The 21,611-nt window shown below is 41.3% G+C and overlaps 4 protein-coding genes across 4 annotated transcripts; 1 reads left to right on the plus strand and 3 right to left on the minus strand.

Moving 5' to 3' along the window:
- Nucleotide 1: 1 nt before the first annotated feature.
- LOC139946773 (spermatogenesis-associated serine-rich protein 1-like) lies at nucleotides 2-20,543 on the minus strand. Its single transcript, XM_071944457.1, has 7 exons — nucleotides 20,332-20,543; nucleotides 17,485-17,623; nucleotides 16,243-16,343; nucleotides 7,638-7,808; nucleotides 6,276-6,402; nucleotides 5,061-5,123; nucleotides 2-3,764 (listed from the first exon to the last, which is right to left on the minus strand). The coding sequence occupies exons 1-7, from the start codon at nucleotides 20,375-20,377 to the stop codon at nucleotides 3,623-3,625; spliced, it is 789 nt and encodes a 262-aa protein (XP_071800558.1). The 5' UTR covers nucleotides 20,378-20,543; the 3' UTR covers nucleotides 2-3,622.
- LOC139947302 (uncharacterized) lies at nucleotides 7,943-9,987 on the minus strand. Its single transcript, XM_071945195.1, has one exon. It carries the CDS (start codon nucleotides 9,985-9,987, stop codon nucleotides 8,833-8,835), a length of 1,155 nt encoding a protein of 384 aa, XP_071801296.1. The 3' UTR covers nucleotides 7,943-8,832.
- On the plus strand, nucleotides 10,262-12,313 carry LOC139947303 (uncharacterized). Its single transcript, XM_071945197.1, has one exon. It carries the CDS (start codon nucleotides 10,262-10,264, stop codon nucleotides 12,311-12,313), a length of 2,052 nt encoding a protein of 683 aa, XP_071801298.1.
- Nucleotides 12,951-15,294, minus strand: LOC139946772 (uncharacterized). The gene is made up of 2 exons (XM_071944456.1): nucleotides 14,952-15,294; nucleotides 12,951-14,768 (listed from the first exon to the last, which is right to left on the minus strand). The coding sequence occupies exon 2, from the start codon at nucleotides 14,186-14,188 to the stop codon at nucleotides 13,358-13,360; it is 831 nt and encodes a 276-aa protein (XP_071800557.1). The 5' UTR covers nucleotides 14,189-14,768; nucleotides 14,952-15,294; the 3' UTR covers nucleotides 12,951-13,357.
- Nucleotides 20,544-21,611: the final 1,068 nt, after the last annotated feature.

The following is a 21,611-nucleotide window of genomic DNA, read 5'->3' on the forward strand; positions in this document are numbered from 1 at the left end:
AAGACTTAGCAAACATAACTTGTGTCCAAGTATTGGGAAATATGTTTTGATTTGTTTCATGACGCTATGTTTGCTGACTTTTGTGGCTCAAAATGTACATTTGTACTGTTTCCATCAGGATGTATTAAATGGCTTGAGCAAGCCACCTCTACAATTGCTTCTCTTCACCCAGTGGTATAAATGGGTACCTGCGAGGGTAGAGGTTTCTATTGTGTTTGGAAAAGTATTTGGAGGAGCTTGGGGCTGTATACCTTTCAATGAGCTGAGAAACATTGGCCCAATGACCTGCATCAATTTCACAAAGACAGTCCTAACTTCAAACTAGTCCCAGGGCTTTTAAAGACACTGGATACTATTGGTAATTGTCAAAGACCAGTCTTCTCACTTAGTGTATCTCAACATATGCATAAAATAACAAACCTGTAAAAATTTGGGCTCAATTGGTCGTCAAATTTGTGAGAGAATAATGGAAGAAAAAACGCCATTGTTGCACAAGTTGTGTGCTTTCAGATGCTTGATTTCAAGACCTCAAAATCAAATTCTGAGGTTTCGAAATCAAATTCAGATATTTAAGTGAGAAATTACTTTTTTTCTCAAAAAGTATGTTACTTATTAATATAATAATGGACACTTTTAAAGCACCGGTATCCGCCGCAAGCGGAGCTCATGGCGCTACTCTACAAAAGAACAACTACTAAGCAATGAAAGTAGCAAAACAAAATAAGAAAATAAACTTAACAAAAAGCCTCTCTATGAAGATGAGTTTTTAAACTGATGTTGAATGTGTTGAGTGATTTGGAGAATTTCACAGTGTTCGGGAGGGAGTTCCAAAAGCTTTGGTGCTGCGCTCTGAAAACTTCTCTCCCCCCATCGACGTTTAGTTGTTTTTTCCTGGATGAGTTTGTGTTTTGTAGACCGTAAGCCACGATGTCCTGTGGTGTATATCTGCACAAGATCACTTAAATATGCTGCCAATGTTCCTGATTGACAAGAAAACAGACTATAGATGTTGCTATCACCTGGCTTGCCAGAGGGAGCTGTTTCTCACATTGTTTTATCTTATCAACAACTCTCCATTACTCATTATCAAGTAAGTTTTTATGCTAATAATTATTTTGAGTAATTACCAAGTGTTCATTGCCTTTATTTAAGGAGTTGTTACAAATTTAAGGCTAGTCCTAAATTAGGATGTAACTCATCCTAACTGGAGATAGACTTGTATTAACTCTTAATGAAATCCACCCGTAGGGCACTAATGTAAAGCGCATGGATACGTTATTGTAAAATGTGCTTCATAAGAACTTCATATATGTAGTTATTAATATTGGGTGGTAATCTGCCGTGAACTAATGGACATTGATCCAACAGTCTTTCATGGAGGACTTTGCCAAAACCATGCTCTTCTTTTTCCATAAAATGTTCCCATAAGGTTTCAAGAATATCTCATTCCAGACCAGCATCATTAGAGAGTAGTCTTTACTCAAATTTCATTTATTTGCAAACATGTAGCAAAAAACCCACAATGTGGTACACTTTATGTCTACTTTGATCAAAAGTATAAAGTAAGGTTTTATATCAATTATCTACAGCACTGAATTTGTACATATTTTACAGAAAAACGTGATAGAATCTTAAAATATACAAAGAGTTGCTTCTACTTGATGTGACGAATAAAAATATAAAAACAGCAAAATTGTTGTTGTTCAGTTTTCTTGGTAAATTGTAAGTATCTTGCATCTATGAAAAAAAAAGCATTAGGAAAAGACCACACAAAACAACAAAGCAATGTGTAAATTTGTGCATAAAAAGGCTGTACTGAAATCATCTGTAAATACATTATTTCTCTGAACAAAGTCTTACTAATACTACTCACTAATACTACCCAAGAGTACACAAACCCAATTCATAGTATTTTTGACTTTGTGTTGATTTCAAAACATAAAGTAATTCCTGAAACCAATGAGTTTAAGTATCGCGGACATGGAAATGGGTTGGTTTCTCAGTCAGAATTTCAATATTCACTTGCTGTGTAGTTACAATTTATTAGGTGTATCCTACATTGTAAATCAATATCTAATGCAGTCAAGTCAGGGAAATTGTTGTGGAAGACACAATTTTTTGGATTAAAAGTTCAAAAGACAGTATTCTTTATTTTCTTTGTGTACAAAGTAAAGATGGCGCAGCGTGCCGACTACACTTCAACACCAATTGAATGATTTCACTTGTTTCAATATAGCTCTGTAGGCCCACCACCATTGCATTCAGTACTTTGCTATGGAAGACCTTCATATACAACGTATACAGAATTCAGCAGCTCGTCTAGTTTCTCGCACAAAGAAATCAGACCACATCACTCCTGTTCTGCGCTCCTTACACTGGCTCCCTGTGTCTCAAAGGATCCAATTTAAAGTTAAACATGGTCTAGCCTCTAAATATATCTCAGAATTACTTATTCCTAAAAAGCAACCTACAACTCGTGTTTTTCAATCATCATCTACTGCCCACCTGGAATTCAACTCTAGTCCTATCCCCCGCACTCGCTATGGAAACCGCTCCTTCTCAATCGCCACTCTTTGGAAAAATCTTCCCGTTCACATCCGTGCCTCATCTACACTGGACTCATTTAAAACCGCTCTAAAAACACACTTATTTAAATCCATCTAGTCTATTCAGTTTCTGCTATTTCATCCCACTTTTAATTGTGATTTTTTGTTATCTTACACTTCCTGTTCAGCGCTTAGAAACCTTGTATTAAGCGCTGTATAAATGCATGTTTTTTATGTAATCAACGTCAGGCTGAGAGCAAGTTTGAGTGCACACATTTAGTCGACCCGTGATCGACTAGCAACGTACTTGCGCAGTGACATACTCACTTGAACGACTCATTGGAAGCCTAGTCAACCATTGGTACCATGGTATAGAGCATTCCATTGCCTTCTGCCGTTCCCTTCTGCGCTTTACACATGTAAGCATGGAACAGGCTATCCGAGCAAGGAAGAAACCATAGTCCTGAGGCTGGTTCCAAATGGACAACCATAGTGGTCAAAGTTAATATTCTTTATCCCCGATGCAAATTTAACATCTATTATATCGTTGCGGTACCCGCTGCCAAAACATAGGATTCGAACTGCCTCTAGCTGCCGGGCAACCTCGGTAGTCTAGTTGGTAAGAAACTGCTCTAGAATTGCAAGGGTCGTGGGTTCGAATCCCACCCAAGTAACATGCCTGTGATATTTTTTCACAGGACTCGGGAAGTACTGAGTATACAGTGCTAACACACATCGGTGTATGGGTAAAAACCAAAATTAACATAGTGGTCAACCAATGGTCGACCAGCCTAGGTTCGATTAAAAATAGTCAACCTTTAGTTAACCCTGGAGTGCACTCAAACTTTCTCTGAATTGACAATGTAGACTGGTCCCATTGCATTCCAAAAATCCATGATTATAGTGATATTGCTTAACATAGGGAACATGACAAAGATGGTGGTAATATCTTCTCCCAGTATTCTTCTACAAGCTTCAAAAAGAACAAACTCTCATCCAGCCTTGCAGATCGTCCCATTTACAAATACAAATAAATAACTGCCGAGTGTCCAAACATCTGATCTTAAAATCACTCCCTACACGGTGATATATTTTCTGCTTTCTTCACTTCCAAATGGGGCACCAAGTGGAATAGCTGGTTCCCATACATCTAACTGTTGTACAGAGTTAAGTTCCTCGCGATACTTTCGTCTTCTTTCCTTGATGGAGAAACGCTCACTGGAAAAATTGACAAATACATTTCAGTAGGTCATTATGAACATTTGTGGTGCAATTACTTCCCCTATGATATTTGCTTCACTGCTATTTGTCACAAACCAGCTCAAAGTTTAGCACAGACATGATGAGGCTGGTGAATTTTCAAATGAATAACATACATATACCTCGTTACAAAACAATCTTTGTGAAAAAATGGTGACTGAATGTGACTGAATGTGACTGAATGTGACTGAATGTGACTGAATGTGCCAACTAACTTTTCAATTGCCTTTCAAAAGTATCAAAGTATCCTTACAAACACAAATGAAATTGATATCGTTTTAAGTGCTTGTTTAACTCATTTTGATTCTGTTCTTGTAAAATAAATCCGTGTCCAGTAAAAATTTTGAGATGCAAGTCTGGTGAAATGTCCGCCCAAATTGAGCCTAAAAGCAAAATATCCAGGTACCCTTACATTGAGGACAATTAGAACAGACATGAAGAATACAGGGAACAAGATGAACACAGCTATCAGAGGTAAACTGAAGGATTTAAATAAACCTTTTTATTAAGCGCCCAAGAAAATTTGTGTCATTTGATTGGACGATAGGCGGGCACGAGGCATTCGTTTTTTTTTACATCATTTCACTGACAGACTGAGCTTGCACTTCTGGTACATCCTTTTTGCACAACTGCATGCCAGACCATCACCATTCGCCTTGTTGACTGGGACAATGCCAAATCTTTCAACTCAAGAAAGTACTCTCACCATTGCATTCATAAACACTCATTATTTGTATATTATTTAACACCCAAGCCGATCCATTGGAGGGTTGTCCGTCACATGATAAAAAATAAAATAAATGTACCATTGCAGGCTATGTCATTCACTGTGCATTTTTCAGTCCATTCTTTGATAATGCAGCAGTACAGTAACTGCAAGGCATTCTACATTATGGCGCCCGCATGTCTCAAAATATGCACAGTACAAACTCCAAACAAGTTAAACAAAAAACAAACTCCAAGTGTCAAACAAAAAGAACTGGGTAGGCCTATTTTCACAATTAAATATTGTATGCTTTGTTTTCAAAGTTTCATCCAATTAAATTGACAAAGATCTACTTGGATGTTATAAAAAACAAATAATGAATGTTTTTTATTTGTGCAATACATGTAGTGGGAATATATTTTCATTTATTGAAAGATGGATGGTTTCATTCAACTTGGATCCGCCTCGTTGAATGGAACATTCCATCTTTCATCTTTCAATATTTGCATCATTGCACTCATAAACATTCATTATAATATTAAACTTACCTTGGATAACTTGGCAAGTCTTGAAGAGGGACAAACGTGTCATGTTTTTTCCGTACATCACCGCTGCAAGGACAAATACATATATAAAAACACATTACTCTATGTGTTCAAAGTATTTCTTTACTGTAAATAATCAGTCAGAGACTGTGCAAAGTTTGATTTTTTTGTTAGCCCTTCCAATTGTAGTTGTACATGATTTTGATATGAACACCTACATACCCTACCACGTCATGTATTGGGTTTTTCTTCTGTTTTTGACAAAGAAAAACGCTTGTTCAAAAATAAAAGAACAGGGTCCAATTTTTACAATGAAGTTTCAACAAAATAACAGGGAGGAAAACTTTGTATTATGATATCACATGAGTGATTTCATTCAAGGTGATCTTTTGATCTTTTACACTACAGCTCTGTTCAATATAGTCTTATTTCTATGCAAGTGGTAAAACAAGTCTAAGTTTGGAAGTTGAATAGCATTAATGCCATTTGTGTGATGTCAAATCTTTGTGACTGGTTTCAAAAGAGAGTTAAAATTAATATTGAAATAAAATGAATAAAATGTGCCAATGTATCAATTAACAACTTGATTTAAAATCCTTTTCTCCGGTCAACTCTCTCACATTTTTTGGTGTTTCTAATTTCATAACTTTTTAGAGGCCATTGGACACTTTCTGAACAGAACAAAAATTAAAAGTTCACAGATTTACAAATAACTTACAGGGTTTACCGAAGGTAATGGTGAAAGACTTCCCTTGAAATAGCAGTCCATGAAAACTTTAAAACAATTATAAATTCGCGATATCGAGAATTACGGATTTATTTTAAACACATGTCATGACACAGGGAAATGTGCAGAAACAAGGGTGGGTTTTCCCGTTATGACCGATTGAGCCTTAAATTTCACAGGTTCGATATTTTATGTGTAAGTTGTGATACACAAAGTGAGGGCCTTTGGATAATAATATTTACCAAAAGTGTCCAATGGCTTTAAAGCGCAGATTATGCTCTTTTTTAAATGTATCAACAAGTAAAAAATGACCGGGGTCGACAAACGACTCACTTTGCTTGATCGCATCATATTATGTGCATGTTATCTTCACTTTAAATGCAATTTGATTCTCAAAATGGCAGACAATGGGCAGACAGTTGCTGCATGTGTCATTAGTACAACAGGTCAATACAATAATGAATAAAAGTGTCTCCATACTGCTTCCTTACCCAAAGTTAACAATAGGTCTTGTGGAGCCAAAGTTGTGGAATTGAGGAGAATATTCTACAGCTTGATAAGACTTATCTCCTGATGCAGCGGCAGGGATATAACCTCTTCTTTCAAATGTGGATGGCACTAAATGGAAGACAGAAAACAAACACATTATTTATTACAGCTTAGCATAGCGTGTCATGGCCTACTGTTTAAGAGCACAGTATTCAAACTCTGGTGTTTCTGATCAGCAGAGTGTGGGTTCGAGTCCCATTTAGACACTTAACCATGACGCTTCGTCCTTCGGATGAGACTTAAAGCTGTTGGTCGTATGTACGCACGTAAAAGAACCCAGTACACTTACCGCAAAAAAGAGAAGGGGTTCACGTGGTGTGCCTGGCATGGTTGATTGGCAATAATATAGAGCCACAGCACTTTTCAAACCATTACCGGTACATGGTGTTATGTAAACGGAGTAAGGTCGCATAATTCCTAGTCTTGCATACCTTGCAGGAAAATACTGAACATAGAAGCTTTTCGAGCGTTACTGAGTGACAGATATATGCACTATATAGAAGCAAAAATTAGCGTTATTATGATGCAATAGTAGGATGTAGAACGGTGCCAAATTGCAGATTTCAAAAACTATGCTGAAAAATAATATTGAGTTTAAAGGAGAAAGGTAAATGTTTTCAAAAAAGGTAAACTTCCTCATCACAAACACAATATATAAAGGATTGGGAACCAACTTATACGAGATTGGAAAACACCCACTTAAACAATAATTAAAAGACACAAACTTAGAGGTCACTGATTGTAAATTTGTTATGTTCATGTCAGTTTGTATTCTCAATAGAAATGGTTCTGTTTGGTGTGCACTGTACCATTGAAATTAGAGCAGAACAAAAAACACATTTAAAATCTCCTTTTTTATTTTTGTAATAAACATAAACCTTAAAAAATATGCACACAAGCAAATTCCTTGGCAAATACAAAACTCAGGACTGATTCTACTTCAACAAAGCCTCCACTGCCTCTGGCCTTGGTACCCCTTGAAAGTGCCAGTATAAATGTACACTTGCCTCATATAGACACAAGGACAAACTAACTCGCCCTTCAAACTATTTTTGCAGTTTTCATCGAAGCGGGTCCACCTAATGTACGTTCACCTAATGTTTTTTCAAAACCTAATGTTGTAATTCCTTTTCCTCCAAGTTAATCTTCAATTAAGGTCTGCCACTTCCACTGGTGATTATTCTTGCAGTATCATCAGTATTTCTCCTACTCGCAACTTCTAATTGAACACATACATTGAACAAAATTCTCTCTTGAAGGTCAACAAAATTGAGGCTAAAAATAATAAAAAGAAATGTTCTCACATTTTCTATTTTTTCCCAGCATAATGGAGTGAGTGATTTCCTTTGATGACGTCGTACTTGCTGGATGATTTTTATCTTGAGGTAGTGCATCAGGAGGAAACTGGCATCGTTTGCCGATGTGGAAGCCTTCAGGGTAAAAGGACCACTCAGTCTGAGTCTGGAAAAGAGCACCTGAAAGAAATAACAATACACTTTGAGTTAACTCTGCTTTGTGTTGAAAAGAACTGCTTTTATCTACATTTGTTTTGCAGTAACACCATGTGTGTGTCTACTTGCTTGGTAGAGTTTGGTCTTTAGAGAACTTAAGTAGGATTTGAAACTTTGCATGGTGGAGATAAGATATAGAAGAGTTTGCGGTAACACCATGTAATAACAATCTCTAAATGAGTTGGGGTGGTTCTGAAAAGAACCGTTGGGTTAACTCGACGTTTCGATCAGTATGCTCTGATCGTCTTCTGGAGAATGCTGGACTCTGATGCTGCATGCTGCTTAAGTACTAGGCGGTGGATCAGCGGTGATGCATGAAGGCGGGAAATGTAGGCGGGAAGTGAACTCGATGATGCGTGGTGAAACCTGTTGTGGAGCCTTGGGGGTTGTGTGGGGGGTGTGTGCTCACTGAACCGTGTCAGTAGGAACAAGCACAGGGGACAGTGAGGGTGTGGGGCCTAGGTGACTGAGGGTATAGATGACCCAAAGCAGTCTAATAGTTGGGGCCTAGGGGGTGACCGTGGATATAGAAGATCCATTGGTCGGGAGAAGAGGGAGCCAGATGTCACTGATGTGGAAGCCGATGTCTTGGGGTACGGTGTCATGCTTGTGGATCTCGATGGCCTCTCTAATGCGTCTAGGGTGCCACGCCTGGATGGGAGCGATGATCTCAGCAGCATCCAAGTTCACTCGGTGGTCAGCGATGTGGGAATGCTTGACGATGGCGGATTTATCGAAGTCCCCCCTCCTTCCGTGTGCTCGGTGTTCCTTAAGTCTAGTGGGAAGGTTACGCCCGGTTTCCCCGACATAAACCTTACCACATTCGCATGGAATGCGATAGACTCCGGCACGGGCGAAGGGGTCCTTCTTGTCCTTGTGCGATTGGAGAGAGCCATGGAGTTTCTTCGGGGCGGAGTGATACACCTTGATACCTGCTTCCTTGAAGATGCGTTGGAGGCGATGAGAGGGGGGACCTAGGTATGGTAAACTAACTGTGGGTGTGTGTGTTTGACCTTGGGTATAGGAGACCCTTTGGTCGGGGGGGGACGGGCTTGCTAGTCTTGACTTGCTTGGCGTTGTATCCATTCCGCTGTAGAGAAGTGGTGATGTGCTGCAACTCATGCTGGAGGCTATCCGGATCACAAATGGTATAAGCCCGTTGAACCAGCGCACGGTTGACTGACGACTTGATGGCTGGATGATGGAAAGACCGCTGATGCAGGTAGCGGTCGGTGTGGGTGGGTTTCCGGTAAATGCTGTGATGTAGGGTGCCGTCTTGGTTTCTTGTAATGAGAACATCCAGAAAGGGTAACTTTCCGGAATGTTCTTGCTCCATGGTGAACTTGATACTGGAGTGTTGTTGGTTGAGGTACTGCAGAAATTCATGGAGAGAGTCCTGACCGTGGGGCCACACGACAAAGGTGTCGTCAACGTAGCGGAGCCACAGGCTGGGTCGGAGGTCAGCGGTGAGGAGTGATGAGGACTCGAACTCCTCCATGAATATGTCAGCTAGAACCGGGGATATAGGGGATCCCATGGAGGTCCCAGCTGTCTGCTCGTAGTACTTGCCCTGGAATTGAAAACAACTGGAGGAAACGCATGTGTAAAGCAAATCATGAATTTGGTCAGGTGAAAGACCAGTACGATCAGGGAGGGATGGGTCATGTGATAATCTCTCCTTGGCCAAGAAGCAAGCTTCATCAGTGGGCACATTGGTGAAGAGAGATTCCACATCAAAACTTACCATGATATCAGTGGGTTGTAGGGTTAGGTTGCGGGTAATGTCAACAAACTGGGTGGAATTGGAAACATGGTGTTCAGTGAGACCCACCAGGGGTCGAAGTACTTTAGCTAGGTACTTGGCAGTGTCGTAGGTGGGGGAACCCCTCGAGGCAACTATGGGGCGGAGGGGAACTTCCGGCTTGTGAATCTTGGGATTGCCGAAGAACCTGGGACAGGTGGAGCTGGATGGGCGGAGCCTACGATAGAGTGGGACGGAGAGAGCTCCAGACCGGTGGATGGAAAGGAGTTTGCTGGCAACCCTCTTCTCGATGCTAGGGGTGGGGTCCTTGGGGAGGGGGCGGTATGAACCAAACGGACTCCGCCTCCAAGATCCAGTCCGCAGCCGCCGTTCTTCGTCCATCCTTCAAGCCGCTAGTTCCGCCCTTCTCAAGGAGCGGATATCATCCACCAGATCATCTCTAGCCGGTCTAGATCATGACATCACCCACACCGAGCGGGAACTGCAATCCTCCCTACTCCCGAGAGATTTCTCCAAGATCAGCGCCCTCTCCAGTTCATCCAGCCAACATGCCTTCACGACCGCCCGCAGGAAGCAGATAGCCAAATTCCACAAGTTATACCACCAGAAGCAGAGATCGTCTATATCTCACTTCAATCGCGCACCCTCCGAGAAGATGAGATCTCCTATATCTCTATTCAATCGCGTCCCTGGGCAACCCACAGGATCTCCTATATCCTCACGGCCACCAGTTCACCTCCGTAGTCAACGCGCTTTCCAGAAACACACCGTAGTCAACCTTAGCAACCGGAGTATCACGGAAACCGAGACCAGCGTCCTGTCCCTGGGTATGAACTTTGCCCAGCCCCCCAAGTCCATCCCTACCGAAGAAATTATCCAGTCTACAGAGCAAGCCCTCAAACACCTCAGCAAGACGGAGAAGATTGATGTCCGGATCAAGATAAACGAGGTTCTGCGGAAGGCGAAACCAGCCAAGTCCAACCTTTCCAAGGTTGAGCAGGCAGCCCTCCGAGAACTTCGCCGGGACGAATCCATTCACATCTTGCCTGCTGATAAAGGGAATGCCACTGTCATCATGGACCGCACGGAGTACACTGACAAGGTAAGCAATATTTTATCATCTGGTTCATACCGCCCCCTCCCCAAGGACCCCACCCCTAGCATCGAGAAGAGGGTTGCCAGCAAACTCCTTTCCATCCACCGGTCTGGAGCTCTCTCCGTCCCACTCTATCGTAGGCTCCGCCCATCCAGCTCCACCTGTCCCAGGTTCTTCGGCAATCCCAAGATTCACAAGCCGGAAGTTCCCCTCCGCCCCATAGTTGCCTCGAGGGAATCCCCCACCTACGACACTGCCAAGTACCTAGCTAAAGTACTTCGACCCCTGGTGGGTCTCACTGAACACCATGTTTCCAATTCCACCCAGTTTGTTGACATTACCCGCAACCTAACCCTACAACCCACTGATATCTTGGTAAGTTTTGATGTGGAATCTCTCTTCACCAATGTGCCCACTGATGAAGCTTGCTTCTTGGCCAAGGAGAGATTATCACATGACCCATCCCTCCCTGATCGTACTGGTCTTTCACCTGACCAAATTCATGATTTGCTTTACACATGCGTTTCCTCCAGTTGTTTTCAATTCCAGGGCAAGTACTACGAGCAGACAGCTGGGACCTCCATGGGATCCCCTATATCCCCGGTTCTAGCTGACATATTCATGGAGGAGTTCGAGTCCTCATCACTCCTCACCGCTGACCTCCGACCCAGCCTGTGGCTCCGCTACGTTGACGACACCTTTGTCGTGTGGCCCCACGGTCAGGACTCTCTCCATGAATTTCTGCAGTACCTCAACCAACAACACTCCAGTATCAAGTTCACCATGGAGCAAGAACATTCCGGAAAGTTACCCTTTCTGGATGTTCTCATTACAAGAAACCAAGACGGCACCCTACATCACAGCATTTACCGGAAACCCACCCACACCGACCGCTACCTGCATCAGCGGTCTTTCCATCATCCAGCCATCAAGTCGTCAGTCAACCGTGCGCTGGTTCAACGGGCTTATACCATTTGTGATCCGGATAGCCTCCAGCATGAGTTGCAGCACATCACCACTTCTCTACAGCGGAATGGATACAACGCCAAGCAAGTCAAGACTAGCAAGCCCGTCCCCCCCGACCAAAGGGTCTCCTATACCCAAGGTCAAACACACACACCCACAGTTAGTTTACCATACCTAGGTCCCCCCTCTCATCGCCTCCAACGCATCTTCAAGGAAGCAGGTATCAAGGTGTATCACTCCGCCCCGAAGAAACTCCATGGCTCTCTCCAATCGCACAAGGACAAGAAGGACCCCTCCGCCCGTGCCGGAGTCTATCGCATTCCATGCGAATGTGGTAAGGTTTATGTCGGGGAAACCGGGCGTAACCTTCCCACTAGACTTAAGGAACACCGAGCACACGGAAGGAGGGGGGACTTCGATAAATCCGCCATCGTCAAGCATTCCCACATCGCTGACCACCGAGTGAACTGGGATGCTGCTGAGATCATCGCTCCCATCCAGGCGTGGCACCCTAGACGCATTAGAGAGGCCATCGAGATCCACAAGCATGACACCGTACCCCAAGACATCGGCTTCCACATCAGTGACATCTGGCTCCCTTTTCTCCCGACCAATGGATCTTCTATATCCACGGTCACCCCCTAGGCCCCAACTATTAGACTGCTTTGGGTCATCTATACCCTCAGTCACCTAGGCCCCACACCCTCACTGTCCCCTGTGCTTGTTCCTACTGACACGGTTCAGTGAGCACACACCCCCCACACAACCCCCAAGGCTCCACAACAGGTTTCACCACGCATCATCGAGTTCACTTCCCGCCTACATTTCCCGCCTTCATGCATCACTGCTGATCCACCGCCTAGTACTTAAGCAGCATGCAGCATCAGAGTCCAGCATTCTCCAGAAGACGATCAGAGCATACTGATCGAAACGTCGAGTTAACCCAACGGTTCTTTTCAGAACCACCCCAACTCATTTAGAGATTGTTATTACATGGTGTTACCGCAAACTCTTCTATATTTTAGAGAACTTGTCGTGCTATATATTCTACTACCGTGAAGTAGATTTTCAGATTTTGGGAGACTTCTCAGTTCTGAAAACAACTGTCCTGCTTTTCAACTACTATGACCTGGGTTAAAAGTAGTAGTCCAAGCCTTGATGACCAATTGATGAGCCCAAATATCCACAGGTTATAATGCATGTGTAACCAGGAAAAAGGGTACACTTAGAAAAAGAATGAATAAAACTAAATAAAAATGCTAACTATGGGGGCACATGGTGAAGAAAAACAAAACTTGAAGAAGAGAGCTAGAACACATGTGCTCCCTGCGCTGCCAGGCTGCTATCTGATTATAATTATATACAATACACTGGATGGGTGACTTCACTACCAAAGGATTAAGAACTGTTTACAAACATGTAACAAAAGACTTCTAAAAAAATAACAAACTACATGTACAGGGGTGCAATAAAACAGCTGAAGGGACAATGTAAACAGGAAAGGGCAATTAACTAGAACCTGGAATTAATTAACTTGAATAACAACACAAAGAATTTTCTACCCCTACTACACTCGCCACTACTTAAAACCATTGTTGTCCTCAACAATGTTAGTTTTACACAAAAAGAAACTGAAATGAATTCACAGCAAAAATGAATTTAATACAAAAGAAAACATAGATACAAAAATCAAGGCCAAAAATAACTTAGACGAGCCAAACGTATTAATTCCCGGAAACCCTTAATGTTGAATAAAACCTGTATACTATGTAAAATCGGCCACATCATCGTCTTGGGCAAAACCTCCAACACCGGCTCCTCCTTGCCTTGCCGATAGCACAATGTACCCTCTTTGATTTCGAGGTTGTCCCAAGAGTGCAACAGCCTCTTGACCGCTCCTGGTTCACGTTTCAGCTGATGGGGGCTGGGCTGCTTTTGACCTGAAGATTTCAACTCCACGACTCTGGAGATGACCGTATCTTTAATTTGGGCTGATTTCACGTCAGGGGGAGGAGTTGGCAGGATTGCTTCCTCTACTGCTGTGGTCGAATCTACCTGTTGAAACGATGACGGGCTATAATAAACTGTTGTTGGTGTGGATTGGCCATCAAACTCTCGCCATTGCCTCTGGCAACTTCGGGGTACTTTACTGCACCAAGCAGAACTTCTCCTCTGGCGGTGACTTCCATCCATCTGCATCTGCAGGCTTACCAACAGTTCTCCTTGTCGTTGCTGCTGAGCAACGATGTCTCCAAGGAGATCCTTCACCGTCTCTAACAAGCTCCTCTCCTTAGCAGGCTCCTCCATCGACGGAACTGAAGGTCTTTCTACCGGTTGTGGGTCAAACCCACACATTTGAAGAGTGGTCATAATGGGCACAACCACTGGTTGCAGTATACCCTCATCCCAACCAAATCCAGGGGGTGGTTGCAGGATACCCTCATCCCAACCAAATCCTGGGGGTGGGGATATACATGGCGTCCCATCTGGCAAAATGGTGGAACTCGGCCGTTCAACCATAGTGAAATAAAATGCTCCTTAACTCTGACACTGTGTTTGTAACCCTAAAACTAATGACCGTCCCTACTTTTTAACAAGACCTGGCTAAGTTCTTAAGGAACATAAACCCTACCCGGATTCTCCACCAAAAAAATGTAACCAGGAAAAAGGGTACACTTAGAAAAAGAATGAATAAAACTAAATAAAAATGCTAACTATGGGGGCACTCGCTTGAACAAATGAGAGAAACCAAGATCGGATAGGGCTAAGACGCGAGGAGATGCAAAAAAATAGGAACAGTGACTCAAAATGTAGGTTTCTCAGCAACAAAAATAAAAAATAGCTTTATTGACTATAAATCAATCAACAAAAGCAGTATTAAACAATAAAAAACCTCTAGACCAAACTCAGGATCTAAACTTTCTTCCTTATAAACCGTAAATTAAACCAGTCAAACCTAAACCAAGATATCTAACTGAAACTCAAAAACCAAAACTAAACTAGAGTAAAATTAAAACCCAAACACAGTTAAACCAGATTAAAACTAAAACACAGTGCCAAAGAAAAGTTACAAATTAAAATCAAAATGGCTTTAGGAAACCTGTGTAAATAAAACAACAAGAAATACAATTGATTAAAATACAGTTCTATCAAGTTTAGGAAGAACACATGGTCTTTAAAAAATGCAATCCAATGTTTAAGAAAAAGTAACTTCCAAAGAATCACAGGAATATTACAATTTGTCAAGATATTTATACAATAACAAATGAAAGTATATGCTTACCGAGTCCAGAATAGCAGAAAATACACTTGAAGATGGCAAAATTACATGGTGAAGAAAAACAAAACTTGAAGAAGAGAGCTAGAACACATGTGCTCCCTGCGCTGCCAGGCTGCTATCTGATTATAATTATATACAATACACTGGATGGGTGACTTCACTACCAAAGGATTAAGAACTGTTTACAAACATGTAACAAAAGACTTCTAAAAAAATAACAAACTACATGTACAGGGGTGCAATAAAACAGCTGAAGGGACAATGTAAACAGGAAAGGGCAATTAACTAGAACCTGGAATTAATTAACTTGAATAACAACACAAAGAATTTTCTACCCCTACTACACATGCATTGGGTGCATTTGTTTAGCTTCCCTGGGTCGACCCCGGTCTGTCCCTGGTGCGTTCGAATAGCTTTGAAGTCATTCCTGGGGCTCACCCTTGTCAGCCCCCAGTGCCCTGCTTGTGGAGTGGGTCACTTGAAGGTGACCCGAGGTGCATGTCATTACCACGAGAGGGCGAGTGTGATCGTTCGCTTAGCTCTTGTCAGGGGCTCACCCAAGTGAGCACAGCGGGGTCAACACAGGGAAGCTAATCGAATGCACCCATTGGGATACACCAAGTGAAAATACTGGTCGGTCGGTGACATCACAATACTAACTGTTTCCACTGCCTTTAATATGGTTAGGATATTTTGTGCAAGAACATCATTCATGGGACCTCTGTATCTTATACATGTACAATCAAAGCCAAGACTGCCTACTGTTTGTAATTTGTTGCAAAGAAGAAGAAATGTTTCAACTAATCCAGCAAGATTTTCTGTTTAAAGGGTCTATGTAACTTTTGTAAGACAAAAAACACAATGTCCACAGATTTACACTAAACTTACACAGTTTGAAGATAATGATAGTTGAAAGCTTTCCTGGAAATATTACGTGCTGAGGTGCTGTAGTTTTTGGGAAATGAGTAAAACAATGTCATGAAAATATTTTTCGTCTCATGAGACGAAAATTATTATAATCATTTACAAACGTATTTCCATGACATTGTTTTACTCATTTCTCAAAAACTACAGCACATCAGTAAGTAATATTTGAAGGGAAGCTTTCCACTATCATTATCTTCAAACCCTGTAAGTTTAATGTAAATCTATGGACATTTTGAAAAGGTACCCAAATCCTTTAAAAAAACAATGAAATTATGCTCTGTTATAAAATGGATCTTCATCCATTACCATCCGAGTATCTTAAACATAAAGGGGTTCTAAAAGCTATTTCCCTGGCTAGAAACCTTACCTTGATAGCATCTTAAAGATGGAAGTTTAAAGTCTTCCCTTGGCTCGGGATCAGTTGGGGCAGGGATGTAACGAACACGAGATGACCAATCTAGACCCTTACTGTGGAAAATGAAAAAGAACAAAAAACAGATAAGTAACATTAAGCAATTTTAAAACCTTACCAGAGCAAACCACTCTTCATGTATAAAGATCGAGCTATATTATGTGTTTTTTGCAGTCCTGATAGACACAAAATCCACTAGCACCTATGACAGCTTTCAAATCCACAGAGTTTAAATGCATACCACAGAATACAACTTACAATAAGTAAACCCCTGCAAGAATGAGGGGAATACCAGTTAGTCACCTGACTTGGTATTTTGGCTAGTAAACTTTTTTTCTTGTAGGCAACATTATGTTGTGCTTTTTATAGCTACTTCTTGTGCAGCTCAAAGTTGAGCAATGGTCTCTAAAATTTAACAAAAAAGTTGCTTCTTGGCCTCCAAAGTTGACGACACTAATTACCTGAATGTGATTTATAGGCTATCACACAAGCGCGAGTGGAATACGGAAAAATAAAGCGCTTCTGCCACAGCCAACGAGGCCGAAGGCCAACTTGGATATGGGACGCAGATGTGCTATATTTTCTTTATTCCACGAGCGTGCGCGTGATAACATACTTATGTTCTAGCGTCATTAAAACAACCACAAAAATGTTATTTCATGAAGTTCAGCATGCACGTGCCAAGTTTAGAATTTTTTTGTTCGGTCACCATATGTGGAGCGTGACGCATTAACACTTAGTTCAATAGAAAAAAGTTGGAGTAGGTATGGCTTATTATCTTCAAGTATGCGCTAATCCACTAATCAGATGCTCTAACTACTAGGGGATAAAAGCATATTCTACTTCCTCTGTTTTATGTCCTACTTCCTCTGTTTTTATTACACAGTATATAGACAGCGCAAAAATTACATTCTTAACTTTGTGCGCTTCATTGCAAAAGAACATTCTGAAATTTGAAACTTTGCGCTTTGACGTACGTGAAACTGGAAGATAAATTCGTAAAAACACACGCGCTCGTGGAACACGAAAAAGTATAGCGCGTATGCGTCCCTCGTTGGATATGGGACGCAAAAGTGCTGTATTTTTCTGTATTCCACTCGCTCTTGTGTGATAACTTATATTATCACACTCCGTTTCGAGCATTGTAGGATTAGTGCATACTAAAGATAAGTTGGAATACATTGTCTGAATACTTACTCTGAATATTTAACTTGAAGGCAATGTGGATGAGGATTCCATGTTGGTTGAGATCCTTCTCCATGAGGTATAAACTGACGACCTCTTACTGTAGCTTTATCATAACCACGCTTCTCTGCAAAGTGTCGCCTCTCACGCTCTACATTACAAAAGTACATCATTTTAAGGTACAATTTAAAGATTTGGCATGTGGAGGTTCCTACTAGGGGTAGGGGAACAAATACCCCTTCCCTGTTAGACTTAGTATCCACTAATAGCAAGGAGGAGATAAATGCATTAAACGTCACAGCACCACTCAGGAAAAGTGATCATGCCCTGATAGCAATTGACCTTCAGTGCTATCCAGTCGAAGACAACTCGCCTAAAATTAGATTTAGCTTTGACAAAGGCAACTACGAACAAATGAAGCCTATGTTGGACATTGACTGGGAAGCCAAATTTAAGGAGTGCCCAGAAAATGAGGATCAGCAGTGGAACAAATTCACGACTAAGTGTTGTGAAACAGAATTAAAGTGTATACCGAAGACGATCGTCCGAACTAACAAGAAATTCTTCACAATCCCATTAGACCGGAAATCACTGGGTAAAATTAAGAAGAAAAAAAAAGACTCTGGAATAAATTTATCCAAACAAAATCAGGCAAGGTTTATCAAAACTATTGTAGGCTGAGAAACCAAATCAGGAGGATTACCAGAAAAGCTAAAAAGACTTATGAACAAAACTTAGCCAAACAAGTTAAAACCAATCCGCAGAAGTTCTGGAGTTACACCAATGCTAAAACCAAAAGTTGATCTGGAATTCCAAATTTGTCAAAATCAGGAAACATTGAAGCGGAGGACTTGACAGAAAATGACAGAGAGAAAGCAGATGTCTTGGGTGATTTCTTCTCTTCAGTTTTCACAAGGGAGCCAGAGGGGCATTGGGATTTGCCTGAAACAATCACCGTAGCTCATGAGATGGATCTGGACGTCAGTGAGGACAGTGTACACAAAGCTTTGAGCAACTCAATGTGTCCAAGTCTCCAGGACCTGACAAATTTCATCCTAGGGTACTATATGAACTTAAAGACATTATTAGCAAACCACTAGCCATCGTCTTCCAAACATCACTACGTTCAGGGGTATTGCCAGACGACTGGAAGAGGGCTAATATCACAGCGATTCATAAAAAAGGGAGTAAGAAAGTCGCAGGGAACTACAGACCAATCAGTCTTACCACTGTAAAATGCAAAGTCTCTGAAACCCTCGTCAGAAACTCCCTCGTTGACTACATGAAGGACAATAACTTATTTAGTTCTAAACAATTTGGCTTGGTTAGTGGGAGGTCCACAGTGTTGCAGCTTATCACTGTAACTTGACAAATGGACAGAAATCCTGGACATGGGAGGTTTAATCGACGTAGTGTACTGCGACTTCATGAAAGCATTTGACAAAGTCCCCCATGGACGTCTAATAGACACATTGAAATATTATGGTATTGGAGATCCTCTCTTACAGTGGATTGCAGCATTCCTGAGTAACAGAAAACAGAGGGTGGCTGTTAAGGATACAGTTTTAGAATGGCATGACGTACTCAGTGGAATACCACAAGGATCTGAATTAGGACCAATCTTGTTTGTTATTTACATCAACTCGTTACCAGCGATGGTTCAGGACTCAATGGTATACCTTTTTGCTGATGACACCAAGATTTTTAGATGTATCTTTTCAGAAGAGGACTGTGAATTGCTCCAACATGATGTAGACCGTCTGGTAGGATGGACGAAAAACTCATTACCTAAATTCCACCCCGACAAGTGTACTTTCATGAAAATTGGGAAAACGACAGTGGGAGCTAATAACTACACCATGGGTGAAAATAAGCATCAACTTAAATCAGTTACAGAAGAATGGGGCCTCGGTGTCATCATCGATGAAAAGTTATCCTTCAGCAGTCACATGGCCTCGAAAATAAACAAGGCTAACTCTATTATGGGTCTAATTAGCAACATATGACTACCTGGATAAGGACAGTTTTCTGCTGCTCTACAAAGCAATGGTAAGGCCTCACCTTGAATATGCGAACCAAGTCTGGGCACCTCTCCTCAAGAAACACATCACTGGAATCGAAAACGTCCAAAGACGAGCAACTAAACTTATCCCTGGGTTCAAGGACATGTCGTACGAGGAGAGACTGAAACATCTGAAATTACCAACCTTAGCTTACAGACTAACAAGAGGAGACATGATTGAGATGTTCAAAATACTCACTGGGAAATAAGACTCACATGTAACAAATTTCATCCAACTTAACACCAACAACACAAGGGGTCATCAGTATAAAGTCAACAAGATCAATGCCCGCTTAGATGTAAGAAAATTCTCCTTTGTACACTGATCAGCAGACACATGGAATACTAACCCCTAAGAATAGACTCCCAAACTTTGTTGTGACAGCACCTAGTGTCAATTCCTTTCCTTTGAGGCAAGACTAGACTGTAGATAAGATCTGGTCATCCCAACCCTTCAAATATGACATTGACGAACCAACCCCCACATACATGCGCACAAGCAATGTTAACAATGAAGATCTGATGAAATAGGCCAGCAAAGGCCTACATTCTACAATCAGAAGAGGACCTGCAAGTAAGTGTAAGTACCTGTAACTTAAGTTTTAATTTTGTTGTTGATTTAGTTTAGAGCCCACCACTATAATTGACGAGATTGACACCAGAACATAAACAGATAAAGAGTCGTGTCATGAATAGAAAACAAAGTTGCATTCTACTTTACTATACTTTAATTTATATAGACTTAGGCCTAGTTAGTCTAGTTAGTTATCTAAAAACCCACGAACGAAAAGACATACCAATTCGTCCTGGAACGCCGATCTCCGTGATGACATGAAGTGACATATTATTTACTTCAACTTATTAAGCTAAGCTTTATTTATACAGTTTTTATAGAGATTTTATTGGTCAGGAACAATTCTTTTGTAGAGTAGAAAGGATCACAGATATACAGATTTACTCAGTCAAGAGAACGACACAGATCCCGGCCGCCCACTTATACACGCGACTCGACGACGGACGGACGTAAACAATGAATGTTGTCGTTGAGGGCGCGTGAGTCTTACGTTGCTTGGTTACGATTGGTTACATCATCTTAAGGGTATGTTCCATAGAGCTATATACAGCTCTATCTATGGTATGTTCGAATAGCTTTGACGGCGCTCACCTGGATCAGCCCATTGATCTCCATTATACTGACTGGATAGGACATTGCGCTATGCTGCGTGCATAAACACGCGGCCCAACAATGGCGGCGCAATTCCTTCAAACGGGTAAATTAATGTGCACTTGGTCGGGTTTGAGTCTGTCAGTTGAAGTTGTAAATTGAGAATAGAAATGTGGGGAAAACATGACGATCGATAGTTTGAAGTATGAAAAAGTTTCTGAGTGAAATGCAATAAAGCAAACTAACTTTACATTTGTTTCTATCAAATGCCCTATTAGTATTATGATAATGATATTTAAATTTCTAAACAAAAACTCGGCCAAGAAACTGTATTGGGATTCAGGTACATGTTTTTTTTTATTCTTTCAGTTCATTGAGAAAATGGCAATAAACCATATAAAGACAAAACAAGAGTCGCTCCTACAATAAACAATTCGAGTAGGCACTAGAGTGAGAACTACATACTCGCTAAAATCGAGGGGAAAAAACAAGAAAGATGAAAACAAAATACAATGTGATAAGTGAGAGTTGACTCCATTAACAAATTTAAACTTTTTATTGTTTTATTGTGAAGCTTCTATTCATCATGTTAATTGAAAAACAATCCCAACAGCAAAACTTCCATAACCGTTTTACTGTTCCGCCAGAAATAAATATTTTTATTTTGGTCACAAATAACGAAGTCGGCTATTTCCGAGATGACTGATCCTCTCAACGAACTTGTATCGTCTGTACATAATTCGCATATACTTGTCGCTTTCCCGAACCTTTTAATTATTGATGCTATGACAAACATCTGTTGAAATCCGGGCTTCCCGTCCTCGTCGATTCCAGACAACCATCTGTAACGGAGCGAAAACAAAAATAGTATTGCTCGGTAAAAATAACAAATACTTGGCCTATAATAATTAT

This window comes from Asterias amurensis, chromosome 14, assembly GCF_032118995.1.
Source record: "Asterias amurensis chromosome 14, ASM3211899v1".
In the NCBI taxonomy this organism is placed as follows: Eukaryota; Metazoa; Echinodermata; class Asteroidea; order Forcipulatida; family Asteriidae; genus Asterias; species Asterias amurensis.

Excerpts from the sequence above, each read along its gene's own strand:
- LOC139946773 (XM_071944457.1), bottom strand. The coding sequence starts at position 20,377 with ATGTCACTTCATGTCATCACGGAGATCGGCGTTCCAGGACGAATTG. Across the intron at positions 7,809-16,242 it reads ATCTTTAAGATGCTATCAAG|GTGCTCTTTTCCAGACTCAG; the intron begins GTAAGGTTTCTA and ends TATTTCTTTCAG. Across the intron at positions 6,403-7,637 it reads GCTGGGAAAAAATAGAAAAT|TGCCATCCACATTTGAAAGA; the intron begins GTGAGAACATTT and ends TCTTCCATTTAG.
- LOC139947302 (XM_071945195.1), bottom strand. The coding sequence starts at position 9,987 with ATGGACGAAGAACGGCGGCTGCGGACTGGATCTTGGAGGCGGAGTCCG.
- LOC139947303 (XM_071945197.1), top strand. The coding sequence starts at position 10,262 with ATGAGATCTCCTATATCTCTATTCAATCGCGTCCCTGGGCAACCCACA.
- LOC139946772 (XM_071944456.1), bottom strand. The coding sequence starts at position 14,188 with ATGGTTGAACGGCCGAGTTCCACCATTTTGCCAGATGGGACGCCATGT.